We start from the raw sequence: 16,511 nt of genomic DNA, 5'->3' as shown, positions 1-16,511 counted from the left end.
CACGCCTCTTGTATGTTGTCGTTTCTGTGTCAGCTCCTTACACCCCCCTCGTTCCCACAGCCCCCTTCGGGTTCCTGTTTTCTTTTTGTCATTAAATGGTGAAATCTACTTACTGTGTTGTCGGGCTGATCCCACTCAAGCTGTGTAATATCCTTGTAATAGAGTGTGAATACTGCCGGGCAATACATCAGCACCTCATCAGTGTACTTTATTAAATATAGACACCAACAGACAGCTCTTAGTATATTCAATTTACCCTCTGACGTAGACTTCAACACACCAGATAAAGATAGATTGAGCAATCAGGTGGATGCTGAGGCCTGAACCCATGGAGGCAGACAGGCAGGCAGAGTGGGTGCTGGGAGATTGAGATGGGGGGAGTATCAGATGGCCAGGCAGGGATGGAGACCAGGAGGGAGAGAGTGAGGCAGGGATAGCGAGACACAGGTAGGGAGAGAGGCACGCAGGCATGGAGGCAGGCAGGCAGGGAGGGAGAGAGAGGCAGGGAGAGAGAGAAAGGCAGGGAGAGAGAGAGAGAGGCAGGGAGGGAGAGAGAGAAAGGCAGGGAGGGAGAGAGAGAGAGAGTGGCAGGGAGGGAGAGAGAGGCAGGGATAGAGAGACACAGGTAGGGAGAGAGGCGGGCAGGGAGAGAGCGAGGCAGACAGGCAGGGAGGGAGAGAGAGAGGCAGGGATGGAGAGAGGCAGGTAGGGAGAGAGGCAGGCAGGGAGGCAGGCAGTGAGACTGGGACAGAGGCAGGGAGACTTGGAGAGAGGCAGGGAGGCAAGCAGGGAGAGAGACAGCAGGAGAGAAGCAGGGAGAGAGACAGCGGGAGAGAAGCAGGGAGAGAGACAGGCAGGGAGGCAGGCAGGCAGTGAGACTGGGACAGAGGCGAAGAGACTTGGAGAGAGGCAGGGAGGCAAGCAGGGAGAGAGACAGCGGGAGAGAAGCAGGGAGAGAGACAGCGGGAGAGAAGCAGGGAGAGAGACAGGCAGGGAGGCAGGCAGTGAGACTGGGACAGAGGCAGGGAGACTTGGAGAGAGACAGCGGGAGAGAAGCAGGGAGAGAGACAGGCAGGGAGGCAGGCAGTGAGACTGGGACAGAGGGAGGGAGACTTGGAGAGAGACAGCGGGAGAGAAGCAGGGAGAGAGATGGGTAGGAAAGGGGCATCTGCCAGGAACAGCGAAGGGGGAGTATTTGGTTTTGTTACAGTGCTACAAATTGTTACCATTTTAAATGAGCAGTTACCAGCAAGCCAAGCATCACATCTGTCTGCATGCATTTTACATTTTGATGTAAGATGACGTACAAAAGGCTCAACATCAGCAGGGTATAAATAGTATTACTAATTTGCAGTGAGGAAGTCTTTCAGAGAGCTGATGATGTGCCTTTAGACATTGTCAACTAGGCGTTAGCTGTCCCTCCCTCATTAAGGCGTGTTGCTGGTTGGCAGCAGAGATAAATGATGTGTAATTATGTGAATGATTAAAGTCAGAATCCTCCTGGTCTTTGGGCTAAACAGAGATATATAACACCAAACGAGTGCTGTGGGACTCTTGAGACGGTTAAATACTCCCGAGCCAGGGTCACGGGGTCAGGGGGTGCAGATTAAGACAAGGGGATTACTGTATTCAACGTTATACAATCTCATAACGTTCACAGGCCGCTGGTCAAATCACCCATTCCCAGCTACTTATAATTGAACAATGGTCTGGTTATCATTTTAAAAGTAGAGATAGCTGGCACTCCTGAAAAGTGGATTACTGAACCATTTAGTCACAAAACAGGATGAAATGTATTAATTATCTATCATCCAGCTATATGTGACTATCAAATCAAATCAAATTGTATTGGTCACATACACATATTTAGCAGATGTTATTGCGGGTATAGCGAAATGCTTGTGTCCCTAGCTCCAACAGTGCAGTAGTATCTAACAATGCAGTAGTATCTAAAAATGATTCACAACATTACACACAAATCTAAAATAATAGATTTTCCACTGCTGAAATTCAAGATGTACTGAAATGGATATACCGCTGAAATCGAAGGTGTACTGAATTGTATTTGTAAAAGCGTATATGACAGGGTAGTTTGGGTAATGTGTTATGTAATATTTTACCAGTGAAGGCTTGCGGCCTGACTTGAGCTGTGTGCTGAACGTGTGGCTGAGGTTCAGGTCAAATTATTTATGTCAAGCACAGCAATTTATTACCAAGAAGCTATTGATTGGGTCCTGACGCTTTCATGTAAATTCAGGAAGAATCATGGCCGGCAGCTGCAGCTTACGCACACACACACGCAGAAACACGCACAAACACGCACAAACACACATGGCCATGCACAAAACACACGGGCACACACACTGGCACACACACACACACACAAGCTTGCACACGCACATTCCAACCAAAATGACCAGACAGCTTTGCATCTGCTCCAGTCTGTTTGTATCAAACAGATGTATTTAATCAACCTTAAGACAGTACTGTATAACTGATCAGGAGCACATATCATAAACATTACAGCTTCTTGCAATAAACTCTAAATGCATCTGTCTCTGAAATAAAAGTAGTAGATTTGGGGATGTTTTAAAAGAGACTATTTTTGAAATAAAAGCTTTGATATACGTAGATGAGCAGCCAGTTTAGTACAGAGCTGAACAAGATGAGCTGAACCTCTGGGGCCCTTTTAAGGGCAGTATTGCTCAAACTAGATGGCGGGCACTTGACTGGCTGAGGTGAGAATGCCATTGGGCAAAAGTCTTCAGGGCTCGCTTGTCCTTCTGATAGCCAGCCATGATATACTGTACACTACATGACCAAAAGTATGTGGACACCTGCTCGTCGAGCATTTCATTCCAAAATCATGGGCATTAATGTGGAGTGGGTCCCCCCTTTGCTGCTATAACAGCCTCCACTCTTCTGGGAAGGCTTTCCACTAGACGTCGGAACATTGCTGCGGGGACTTCCTTCCATTCAGCCACAAGCGCATTAGTGATGTCGGGCACTGATGTTGGGAGCGCCTGGCTTGCAGTCGGCGTTCCAATTCATCCCAAAGGTGTTCGATGGGGTTGAGGTCAGGGCTCTGTGCAGTCCAGTCAAGTTCTTCCACACCGATCTCGACAAACCATTTCTGTATGGACCGCGCTTTGTGCACGGGGATACAGGAAAGGACCTTCCCCAAACTGTTGCCACAAAGTTGGAAGCAAAGAATCGTCTAGAATGTCATTGTATGCTGTAGAGTTAAGATTTCCCTTCACTGGAACTAAGGGGCCTAGCCCAAACCATGAAAAACAGCCCCAGACCATAATTCCTCCTCCACCAAACTTTACAGTTGGCACTATGCATTGGGGCAGGTAGCATTCTCCTGGCATCTGCCAAACCCAGATTCGTCTGTCGGACTGCCAGATGGTGAAGCGTGATTCATCACCGTAGAGAACGTGTTTACACGTCTCCAGAGACCATTGGTGGCGAGCTTTACACCACTCCAGCCGACTTTTGGCATTGCGCATGGTGATCTTAGGCTTGTGTGTGGCTGCTTGGCCATGGAAACCCATTTCATGAAGCTCCCGACGAACAGTTATTGTGCTGACGTTGCTTCCAGAGGCAGTTTGGAAATCGGTAGGTAGTGGTGCAACTGAGGACAGACGTTTTTTACGGCCTAAGCGCTTCAGCACTCGCGGCTGAGCCATTGTTGTTCCTATGACGGTGCCATGTTGAAAGTCACTGAACTCTTCAGTAAGGCCATTCTACTACCAATGTTTATTTATGGATATTGCATGGCTGTGTGCTCGATTTTATACATCTGTCAGCAACGGGTGTGGCTGAAATAGCTGAATCCACTAATTTGAAGGGGTGTCCACATACTTTTATATACAGTTGAAGTCGGAAGTTTACATACACTTAGGTTGGAGTCATTAAAACTCATTTTTCAACCACTCCACAAATTTCTTGTTAACAAACTATAGTTTTAGCAAGTCAGTTAGGACATCTAAGTAATTTTTCCAACAATTGTTTACAGACAGATTATTTCACTTATAATTCACTGTGTCTCAATTCCAGTGGGTCAGAAGTTTACATACACTAAGTTGACTGTGCCTTTAAATAGCTTGGAAAATTCCAGAAAAATGATGTTATGCTTTCGAAGCTTCTGTTTGGCTAATTGACATCATATGAGTCAATTGGAGGTGTACTTGTGGATGTATTTCAAGGCCTACCTTCAAACTAAGTGCCTCTTTGCTTGACATCATGGTAAAATCAAAAGAAATCAGCAAAGATCTCAGAAAAACATTGTAGACCTCCACAAGTCTGGTTCATCCCTGGGAGCAATTTCCAAACACCTGAAGGTACCACGTTCTTCTGTACAAACAATAGTATGCAAGTATAAACACCATGGGACCACGCGGCCGTCATACTGCTCAGGAAGAAGACGCGTTCTGTCTCCTAGAGATTAACGTACTTTGGTGCGAAAAGTGCAAATCAATCCCAGAACAACAGCAAAGGACCTTGTGAAGATGCTGGAGGAAAACAGGTACAAAAGTATCTATATCCAGAGGAAAACGAGACCTATATCGACATAACCTGAAAGGCCGCTCAACAAGGAAGAAACCACTGCTCCAAAACCGCCGTAAAAAGCCAGGCTATGGTTTGCAACTGCACATGGGGACAAAGATCGTACTTTTTGGAGAAATGTCCTCTGGTCTGATGAAACAAAAATAGAACTGTTTGGCCATAATGACCATTATGTTTGGAGGAAAAAGGGGGAGGCTTGCAAGCCGAAGAACACCATCCCAACCGTGAAGCACGGGGGTGGCAGCATCATGTTGTGTGGGTGCTTTGCTGCAGGAGGGACTGGTGCGCTTCACAAAATAGATGGCGTCATGAGGATGGAAAATTATGTGGTTATATTGAAGCAACATCTCAAGACATCAGTCAGGATGTTAAAGCTTGGTCTCAAATGGGTCTTCCAAATGGACAATGACCCCAAGCATACTTCCATGTTGTGGCAAAATGGCTTAAGGACAACAAAGTCAAGCTATTGGAGTGGCCATCAGAAAGCCCTGACCTCAATCCCATAGAACATTTGTGGGCAGAACTGAAAAAGCGTGGAGGCAAGGAGGCCTACAAACCTGACTCAGTTACACCAGCTCTGTCAGGAGGAATGGCCCAAAATTCACCCAACTTATTGCGGGAAGGTTGTGGAAGGCTATCCAAAATGTTTGACCCAAGTTAAACAATTTGAAGGCAATGCTACCAAATACTAGTTGAGTGTATGTAAACTTCTGACCCAATGGGAATGTGATGAAAGAAATTAAAGATTAAATAAATCATTCTCTACTATTATTCTGACATTTCACATTCTTAAAATAAAGTGGTGATCCACACTGACCTAAGACAGGGAATTTTTACTAGGGTTAAATGTCAGGAATTGTGAAAAACTGAGTTTAAATGCATTTGGCTAAGGTGTATGTAAACTTCTGACTTCAACTGTATATAGTGTAGCAGCCCCTGTCTAGCGAGAATGACTCTCTTTTCCCCCTATCGCTTTCTCTCTGTCTCTCTCTCTTTGTCTCTCTGTCTCTCTCTGTTTCTCTCTGTCTCTGTATATCTCTCTGTGAGTTTCTCTTCCTCTCTCTTCTCCTTATCTCTCACTTCCTCTTTATCTTCTCCCTATCTCTCTCTTTCTTTCCCTCCACCCCTTTCACTCTCTCTTTCCGTCTCCCTCCCTCGCTTCATCTCTCTCTCTCTCCATCCCTCTCTCTCGCTCTGTCTGTCTGTTCAGTAGTCTGATTGAGGATGAAATACGAGGGGGCTGCAGCTGGAGGGGGCCACCATGCCTCGTAATTACTTCTCTTTTTATGACCCGTGCTAATGGCCCTCGGGGAGAGGGAAACAATAATAAATTAATAGAATATGAACTCCCGCTCAACAGAAATCTCCAGCATTTCATTTTGGGCCGTCCTCTGCTCTGGCAGATGAAATGGCACCCTGATTAATCTGACGAGGGGTGGACCCAGAGGCAGCCGGCGCTGGTGTGGCCTGCCTGGTCTGCCACCATCTCACCCCCCTCCCTCGGTGAAGGGGTCTGTCGGAGATAAGGAGGATGGGGATTTTGCTCTCCCCAATTGGCTTTTTACAGTTGTATCCAGAATAACAAGCTAAGAATCCGAAGATGAACTTAAATATATTTCTACATGTGTACGTCTATAGGATTCTCACCTTAGAGGACAGAGGTAAGAGACTGTAACAGGGCTGTTTGGACAGGGATATTGTTGTATTTAAATCCAGTATAGATAAGTCAGGGAGCAGAGCAGGAAAAGCTGAGGGAAATCATCTGTCAAAGAAAACATTTATTCCTGTGTTATAACTTTCAGATGTGATTTATACAAAATATTGCAGTGAAATCCTATTCAAGATTTGCCTTTATCAACCAGAGAGACCAGCCAAGCTTGTCAATGTTTTCGAACCCGTTTCAAGTGGCTATGTTTATTGTAAACACAAACAACAACTGGTGTGATTTTATACTGTGCCTAGCCAGGGACAGGGATCATTGTGAGAACCAGCTGAGGCATGAAGTGAATTATTCTACTGTTGAACCCAGTCATGGTCTTCAGTGTCTGGTTAAGAGGCGAGGAAGAGAGCATGTTCCCTGTCCACAGCCACCACATGTCTGTCTGTCACCCTCTGAAATCGCAGGGACCGAGAGAGCTGTCTCCCCCCCCGCATGACTGTGATTGTGTGATATTATGGACAACAGTAGTATGCTATGTCAACATGACATTTCTCCTGAGGACTGCTTGTCCACATGTAATGAGGAGGTACATTGTGGTTTGAACTGTGATACAGTAGAGATGATTCACTGTAACCTACTGTATGTTGAAGTTCCGTTGTTTACTGGATAAAATAAATCTATTGTCATGTAATGTCATTTTTAAATTGATAATGTAGATGCCTTTAAAACACAATCCTCCACTAACATCACAATTCCGTATATGAAAGCATGCTTATTCAAAATGAACAAAAGAGATTTCAGAAATGTTTTTATTGCCCTCTGCTTGTTTAGCCTACTTACCCAGTGTAGCCTTGTGGAAAAGGGCCTTCAACAGGTCTCTAAGTTTTGGTCAATATTGTGCCGTGTTTGCTCAAACCCCACCAAGGCAGTGGTGTGGAAATTAAGATGTAAATATTGATATTTCATTAGAGGAAATCACCCACTCCGACAGCACTTAACCGGGCTGCCTTCACAGCATGGCGGCCAGAGCGCTGTGTGACCTATGGAGTCTGGAAGTCACTTCATTACTCGATTAAATTGAGTGGAAAACGGCAAGTCAACGACACAAGATCCCATTTGGAGCCATAATTTAGGCCCTGAAGAGAGACCGAGCAGGGGAAAACACCACCTCTCCATCTCACAACACTGGATTCAATTCAAGGACTTTTAGCGTCAAACGTAATTGCAGGTTGCTGTGTTCAGTGTGTGCATATTGCTGAGAGGTGTCTGGTATAACAGAGGGATTTTGCATTCTCTTGTACAAATCTAGAACAAGTGCTTTCTATGTGCTGTCACATTGAGGGCAAGGTGTTCCGGTTGAGTACTCCTTGGCATTAAAAGGGTGCACAAAGCCTAGGCTGTGATTGCATGCCAACCTGACGCAGAAATCAGGCTGAACCTTGTCTACACTTGCATGACAATTTCCTTGTGGCCAGTCCAGATTATCTCGCTAATGGCAAGGTACGGCTTTTCCAGTGCTGACAGGGACATTTCACAGCAAAGGATTTGAAATTCAAAAGGCACTCTCTCTTTGTTGCAGGTGAATGGTAACAATTGAATAAGATGAGAAAAAAGAAGAAACCGGCACACTGCTCTTGCTAGTATCACTGCTCTTTACTAAGCTTTACGTATCGGCCTGAAGGCCTTCGTCAGAGCTTTAAAAAGGATTTAAAATGCATTTTTATGTGTAGTATCACAGGCATCTGCACTAAGGTACTCATGGTTTCCTCCTACAATTATATTAGTATGTGCTCCTAGCAGTTTTGGTTAGTGTCTGTATCGTGCTGGTCCTGTCTGTGGTTCACAGACCCCGTGGCCACCCGGGTGGGGTGTGCCTGCCGTGCCTGTCCTGGGCCCTGCACCTGTCTCTGTCTCTGTTTGATCAGACCCTCCATTCGACTGACTATTGATTCCCCTTCACATTGTGAAGGCCCTCACATTCCGATCGCAATCTGTTAATGAATGTATCCTCCAGCTCTTCCCTCCTGTGGTCATCACTACGATAAGGGAAATGAAACTCTCCGCTACCCCCTTTTCTCTCTCTTTCCCTCTCTACCTTTTTCTTTCTGTTTCTACCCCCTTCAGTGTATCTCTCTCTCTATGTGTGTGTGTCAATACTGTAATCTATCGCCTCTTAATAACCTGGGAGCAGATAGTATTGCAACAGCAAACTTGTAAAAGCAATCGTTTTAATCAGGCGACGGGCTAATATGCTGTCAGAATGGGGGCGCCATGGGAACGCTAGACCAGGACAGGAGGTAAGGAGAGGGATGCTCTAAGTAGTAGGGGAAAGGGTAGTAAGGGGAAAGGGTAGTATGGGGAAAGGGTAGTAGGGGAAAGGGTAGTAGGGGGAAAGGGTAGTAAGGGGAAAGGGTTGTAGGGGGAAAGGGTAGTAAGGGGAAAGGGTAGTAGGGGGAAAGGGTAGTACGGGGAAAGGGTAGTAGGGGGAAAGGGTAGTACGGGGAAAGGGTAGTAAGGGGAAAGGGTAGTAGGGGGAAAGGGTAGTAGGGGGAAAGGGTAGTACGGGGAAAGGGTAGTAGGGGGAAAGGGTAGTACAGGGAAAGGGTAGTAGGGGGAAAGGGTAGTACGGGGAAAGGGTAGTAGGGGAAAGGGTAGTAGAGGGAAAGGGTAGTAGGGGGGAAAGGGTAGTAGGGGGAAAGGGTAGTAAGGGGAAAGGGTAGTAGGGGAAAGGGGAAAGGGTAGTAGAGGGAAAGGGTAGTAGAGGGAAAGGGTAGTACGGGGAAAGGGTAGTAGGGGAAAGGGTATTACGGGGAAAGGGTAGTAGGGGGAAAGGGTAGTAGGGGGTAAGGGGAAAGGGTAGTAGAGGGAAAGGGTAGTAGAGGGTAAGGGGAAAGGGTAGTAGAGGGAAAGGGTAGTAGGGGAAAGGGTAGTAGGGGGAAAGGGTAGTAGGGGGAAAGGGTAGTAGAGGGAAAGGGTATTACGGGGAAAGGGTAGTAGGGGGAAAGGGTAGTAGGGGGAAAGGGTAGTAGAGGGAAAGGGTAGTAGAGGGAAAGGGTAGTAGGGGAAAGGGTAGTAGGGGGAAAGGGTATTACGGGGAAAGGGTATTACGGGGAAAGGGTAGTAGGGGGAAAGGGTAGTAGAGGGAAAGGGTAGTAGGGGGAAAGGGTAGTACGGGGAAAGGGTAGTAGGGGAAAGGGTAGTAGAGGGAAAGGGTAGTAGGGGGAAAGGGTAGTAGGGGGAAAGGGTAGTAGAGGGAAAGGGTAGTAGGGGGAAAGGGTAGTAGAGGGAAAGGGTAGTAGAGGGAAAGGGTAGTAGGGGGAAAGGGTAGTAGGGGGAAAGGGTAGTAGAGGGAAAGGGTAGTAGGGGGAAAGGGTAGTAGAGGGAAAGGGTAGTAGAGGGAAAGGGTAGTAGAGGGAAAGGGTAGTAGAGGGAAAGGGTAGTAGGGGGAAAGGGTAGTAGGGGAAAGGGTAGTAGGGGGGAAAAGGGTAGTAGAGGGAAAGGGTAGTAGAGGGAAAGGGTAGTAGGGGGAAAGGGTAGTAGGGGGAAAGGGTAGTAGGGGGAAAGGGTAGTAGAGGGAAAGGGTAGTAGGGGGGAAAGGGTAGTAGAGGGAAAGGGTAGTAGGGGGAAAGGGTAGTAGGGGGGAAAGGGTAGTACGGGGAAAGGGTAGTAGGGGGAAAGGGTAGTAGGGGGAAAGGGTAGTAGGGGAAAGGGTAGTAGGGGGAAAGGGTAGTAGGGGGGAAAGGGTAGTAGAGGGAAGGGGTAGTAGGGGAAGGGGTAGTAGGGGGAAAGGGTAGTAGGGGGAAAGGGTAGTAGGGGGAAAGGGTAGTAGGGGGAAAGGGTAGTAGGGGGAAAGGGTAGTAGGGGGAAAGGGTAGTAGGGGGAAAGGGTAGTAGGGGGAAGGGGGATGATATGGCTATCTGTTCCTTCTAACCAGATTCCCTTTCCTTCCTTTTCGTTTGTCTGAATTCTCTCACCTCATCTTCAGAGGATTTGTGGGGATGGTTGTTTTTAAAAAGGTTTAATTCTATCCATATGTACAGGCAGCGGTAGCAGCCTGTGTGTTTGAAGGGGGAAATGACAATAGTTTTATATGACCCAGACAATTTCAGCTCATCCAGTTGCTGCTTGTCAGGAACGGGGACAGGATTTAAGCATGCCTTTAGGGCTGTGTTGACCCACGTGACCCCTCGCTGTGTGAGTGTGTGCGCACACTCGTGTGTGTCCGTTAGTGTGAGTGTGTACGCATGCATGAGTGTGTTGTGTGTGTGTTTTTATCAACTCACCCAGCGTGGTACTGAGTGTGTGTCACGTCCTCGACCCCTCCAATGAGGATCTGTCTCCGTGCTAATCCCACCAATAGCAGTGTGACAGGAAACAAGGGCTGACCAGACGGCTTTGTGTCTCAAAGACCTTTGCACCGATTTACTGTCTTCACTTACAGTAAAGCCCACTGGAGTGCTGTGACAACCGTTTCAGAGAGGACCTTCCAGAGTGCATTTAAAATTAAACACCTCTGCTGCTAACATACCGTGGCATGTACTCTAGTCAGTCGGGGTGAGACTTTGAACTCATGTTTGGGTTACTGATCAGATCTGTCCATGAGAAAGACCTTGAAGGTGGACAGTACATGTTTGGCTTCATAGTGTTTTCATTAAAACAATCAGGGTGCTAATGTTCATTTAATAGGTCACCCTTAACTAGTTCACCCCATTTAATAGTTTACCGATGATAATTGCATTGATCATCGACAAAGTGAGAATATAAAGAGCCTATTAGAGTATTTTCACTGTTTTCTATTTCATCTTGAGGGCAGAGCATGAGCTGGAAACACCCATACACACACAAACAAACAAATATATTTTAAGTGTGAGTGTATTGTAGTGCAGATAACTGCAGGTGAGAGATTCTCAGTGTTTTCCTCTGTCTCCCCAGGCTTCTCCACGCTGTCGCTGGGAGACCAGATGAGTCTACTGCAGAGTGCCTGGATGGAGATCCTGATCCTGAGCATTGTGTTCCGCTCGCTGCCCTACGAGGACGAGCTGGTGTATGCAGAGGACTACATCATGGACGAAGAACACTCGCGGCTCACGGGCCTGCTCGACCTCTACGTGTCCATCCTGCAGCTCGTACGCAAGTACAAGAAGCTGAAGGTGGAGAAGGAGGAGTTTGTCACCCTCAAGGCCATCGCTCTCGCCAACTCAGGTAGGACAATATACACCGACTCCATATATAGCATAAATAAGACGACAGTCAGGGATAATAGGTGAATATTTGGATATTTTATTCTTTACAAGGTTTTTTAATTTATGCAATATGATGAGATCAATCAATCTAAAAAACAATAAAATGTATTATTTAAGGTAATATTGTATTTTTGCTGAAAATGTATGTTTTGAAGATCAGAGTCTGATTTTTCAGTATTTTATGAACAATATGATATTGTAAAATGGGCAATCACACGCAATATATCCATGTGGACAATAATAATACTTTTTGGAATTTGTAACTTTTTGTTGTAATTTTATGAATAAAGCTAGTATTTATACATTTAAGGACACATTTCATTAATCTCAAAAACGGTCATATACTGTATCAAATCTCGAGCCAGAGTTAATTTCAAATGAACAAGCGATTACTATAGTGCCATTGACACAAAAATGTTACATTTGTTTGGAATATTTTTAAACACTCATTAATTTGCCACCACACCCCAAAATATTTTGGTGTTCCTTATTTTAAATATAAAACCAAAACATTTTCCATTTATATTGCACAAATGCAGAAAACTGTTTCTAATTTTATATTGGAATATTATCTTTATTCATAATAACAATTGTTCATAATTTATGTTGGTTAAGTCTCCATAACAGTAGCTGCAGGGCACGCCAACCATGGGAGATACATTTAGCATTTCATTAGGAGCACAGGGCCTGTCAATACAATGTGTTAAGTCGAATGGGATGAGTATCAGGGAGTGATGGGGCTTGTTTGTTCCAATGCGAAGACGGTACACTCGTATCGACAGGCTGCTTTTGAGTAGGCAGGGCCTGTCCCTCTCTGATCAATGCCTGGCTGGACCACGGGCGCACTTTCTCTTTTTTTGTCTGGCTGAAAAATGAAAACGCTGACGGTGGGCTTTGCTTTGCTTTGCTTTCAGACAACAGAGCTTTGTTGGGGGGTGGGTGCGGGTGAGGGAGGGAGGGGGGCCGGGTGTCCGGGTAGGGAGGAGGCGTCCGGAACGTTTGAACAAGGTCTCTGTGAGATCACCCTCCCGGGAGCCCCTCTGTCTGACAGCTGTGAAAATTCATAGCGATTGATTTTGTAATTAGCAGTTTATCAATCGGATCGACTTGGGCTCTCTGATGGATTGCAAGGAAATTGTTTCTTCAAAGTAGTTTTTTTAAGCCTATCCCCTCCTCCATAGCCTACATGCTGCATGCTTTCCCTCTCCCTCGCTCTCTCTCTCCATATCTCCATCTCGCTCTCTCTCTGTATCTCCATCTCCCTCTCTCTGTCTCTCTCGCTCCATATCTCCCTCTCCCTCTCTCTCTCTCTCTCTCTCTCTCCATATCTCCATCTCCTTCTCCTTCTCCCCTCTGTCTCTCTCTCCATATCTCCATCTCTCTCTGTCTATTGCTCTGTTTTCTTTCTCATCTGGTCTCTAGCTCTTTCTTTCTTTCATTCCTTCTTGCCTGCACTTCACCCTGAGACCTTTGTCCACTGTGCTCACTCATTCTTGGCATTAGATGAGTTTAATGGCAAAAATGTCATGCATGTGCTGAAGCACACATGCACACAATTAAAATGCATTTAATTGCTAATAATTTGTCTGGGCATTGACTTGTCAATATTAACTAATATGCTGTTTTTCATTGACTAATCCTGTATGAAGCAAAGAGGAGATACAATATTGTCAGCTCTCTGACTTTCTGGTGAATTTCCCTTTTGTTCTTCTATTCTGCCCCCCCCCCATCTGCTCAACTGCTCATTCACTTTCCAAAACGACCTACTTCATTTTACCGCTGTGGATTGGAAAGCGTCAGGGTGAGAAATGTCTCAAGGTCTTGGGAATATAGTTGTTCCAGTCAATGAATTTGGGACGAAGTCTGAAATCTGTTTTGCCTTTTATTGTCCCGCGTGGTGAAATATGCACCGCCAAGGTGATATGAGTCAAGCAATGACACACCGTCTCATAAGTGCCAGACACTGGTTAACCACTGAGAGAACCACAAGCCCAGGACATCCTTAGAGAGAGAGAGAGAGAGAGAGAGAGAGAGAGGGAGAGAATATGAAAAGGGAGTGTTACAGCCTTCTGTACGTACCGTAAGAGTATCCGTGAACAATGCAATACACCACAGCACATCAGACAGGGAGAGACTGCAATGAGTCAAAGAGAACCCTCCTCTGAGACTGAAAGGTCAGGGAGGATATGGGCTACAGAGTCAGTATGATACTGTACACATGGTTGTTGTTGATGTAGTTTCACTGTTACAGTAGACCTACAGTACATACATGTAGTTACACTGTTACAGTAGGCCTACAGTACATACATGTAGTTACACTGTTACAGTAGGCCTACAGTACATACATGTAGTTACACTGTTACAGTACGCCTACAGTACATGTAGTTACACTGTTACAGTAGACCTACAGTACATACATGTAGTTATACTATTACAGTAGACCTACAGTACATGTAGTTACACTATTACAGTAGACCTACAGTACATGTAGTTACACTGTTACAGTAGACCTACAGTACATACATGTAGTTACACTATTACAGTAGACCTACAGTACATGTAGTTACACTGTTACAGTAGACCTACAGTACATGTAGTTACACTGTTACAGTAGACCTACAGTACATACATGTAGTTATACTATTACAGTAGACCTACAGTACATGTAGTTATACTATTACAGTAGACCTACTGTACATGTAGTTACACTATTACAGTAGGCCTACAGTACATACATGTAGTTACACTATTACAGTAGACCTACAGTACATGTAGTTACACTGTTACAGTAGACCTACAGTACATGTAGTTACACTGTTACAGTAGACCTACAGTACATACATGTAGTTACACTATTACAGTAGACCTACAGTACATGTAGTTATACTATTACAGTAGACCTACAGTACATGTAGTTACACTATTACAGTAGGCCTACAGTACATACATGTAGTTACAGTATTACAGTAGACCTACAGTACATGTAGTTACACTGTTACAGTAGACCTACAGTACATACATGTAGTTACACTATTACAGTAGACCTACAGTACATATATGTAGTTACACTATTACAGTAGACCTACAGTACATACATGTAGTTACACTGTTACAGTAGACCTACAGTACATACATGTAGTTACACTGTTACAGTAGACCTACAGTACATACATGTAGTTACACTATTACAGTAGACCTACAGTACATGTAGTTATACTATTACGGTAGACCTACAGTACATACATGTAGTTACACTGTTACAGTAGACCTACAGTACATGTAGTTACACTATTACAGTAGACCTACAGTACATACATGTAGTTACACTATTACAGTAGACCTACAGTACATACATGTAGTTACACTGTTACAGTAGACCTACAGTACATGAGGTTACACTATGACAGTAGACCTACAGTACATGTAGTTACACTATTACAGTAGACCTACAGTACATACATGTAGTTACAATATTACAGTATACCTACAGTACATGTAGTTACACTATTACAGTAGACCTACAGTACATGTAGTTACACTATTACAGTAGACCTACAGTACATGTAGTTACAATATTACAGTAGACCTACAGTACATACATGTAGTTACAACATTACAGTAGACCTACAGTATATACATGTAGTTACACTGTTACAGTAGACCTACAGTACATACATGTAGTTACACTATTACAGTAGACCTACAGTACATACATGTAGTTACACTATTACAGTAGACCTACAGTACATACATGTAGTTACACTATTACAGTAGACCTACAGTACATACATGTAGTTACACTATTACAGTAGACCTACAGAACATGTAGTTACACTATTACAGTAGACCTACAGTACATACATGTAGTTACACTATTACAGTAGACCTACAGTACATGTAGTTACACTGTTACAGTAGACCTACAGTACATACATGTAGTTACACTATTACAGTAGACCTACAGTACATGTAGTTACACTATTACAGTAGACCTACAGAACATGTAGTTACACTATTACAGTAGACCTACAGTACATACATGTAGTTACACTATTACAGTAGACCTACAGTACATGTAGTTACACTGTTACAGTAGACCTACAGTACATACATGTAGTTACACTATTACAGTAGGCCTACAGTACATACATGTAGTTACACTATTACAGTAGACCTACAGTACATACATGTAGTTACACTGTTACAGTAGACCTACAGTACATACATGTAGTTACACTGTTACAGTAGACCTACAGTACATACATGTAGTTACACTATTACAGTAGACCTACATTACATACATGGAGTTGCACTATTACAGTAGGCCTACAGTACATACATGTAGTCACACTGTTACAGTAGACCTACAGTACATACATGTAGTTACACTATTACAGTAGACCTACAGTACATACATGTAGTTACACTGTTACAGTAGACCTACAGTACATACATGTAGTTACACTGTTACAGTAGACCTACAGTACATGTAGTTACACTGTTACAGTAGACCTACAGTACATACATGTAGTTACACTATTACAGTAGACCTACAGTACATGTAGTTACACTGTTACAGTAGACCTACAGTACATACATGTAGTTACACTATTACAGTAGACCTACAGTGCATACATGTAGTTACACTATTACAGTAGACCTACAGTATATACATGTAGTTACACTGTTACAGTAGACTTACAGTACATACATGTAGTTACACTATTACAGTAGACCTACAGTACATACATGTAGTTATACTATTACAGTAGACCTTCAGTACATGTAGTTACACTGTTACAGTAGGCCTACAGTACATACATGTAGTTACACTGTTACAGTAGACCTACAGTACATGTAGTTACACTATTACAGTAGACCTACAGTACATACATGTAGTTACACTGTTACAGTAGACCTACAGTACATACATGTAGTTACACTGTTACAGTAGACCTACAGTACATACATGTAGTTACACTATTACAGTAGACCTACAGTACATGTAGTTACACTGTTACAGTAGACCTACAGTA

The 16,511-nt window shown here is 44.3% G+C and overlaps 1 protein-coding gene across 1 annotated transcript in view; it reads left to right on the top strand.

The window, feature by feature from the left end:
• Positions 1-16,511, top strand: part of LOC106590180 (estrogen-related receptor beta) — a 66,635-nt gene that overhangs the window by 38,259 nt on the left and 11,865 nt on the right. The window contains exon 8 of the mRNA XM_045716101.1: positions 11,165-11,434. Coding sequence (XP_045572057.1) covers positions 11,165-11,434 — 270 coding nt within the window. The remainder of the gene's footprint in view (positions 1-11,164; positions 11,435-16,511) is intronic.

The sequence above is a fragment of the Salmo salar genome, chromosome ssa01 (assembly GCF_905237065.1).
Source record: "Salmo salar chromosome ssa01, Ssal_v3.1, whole genome shotgun sequence".
In the NCBI taxonomy this organism is placed as follows: domain Eukaryota; kingdom Metazoa; phylum Chordata; class Actinopteri; order Salmoniformes; family Salmonidae; genus Salmo; species Salmo salar.
This window is presented reverse-complemented; position numbering and strand designations above follow the sequence as displayed.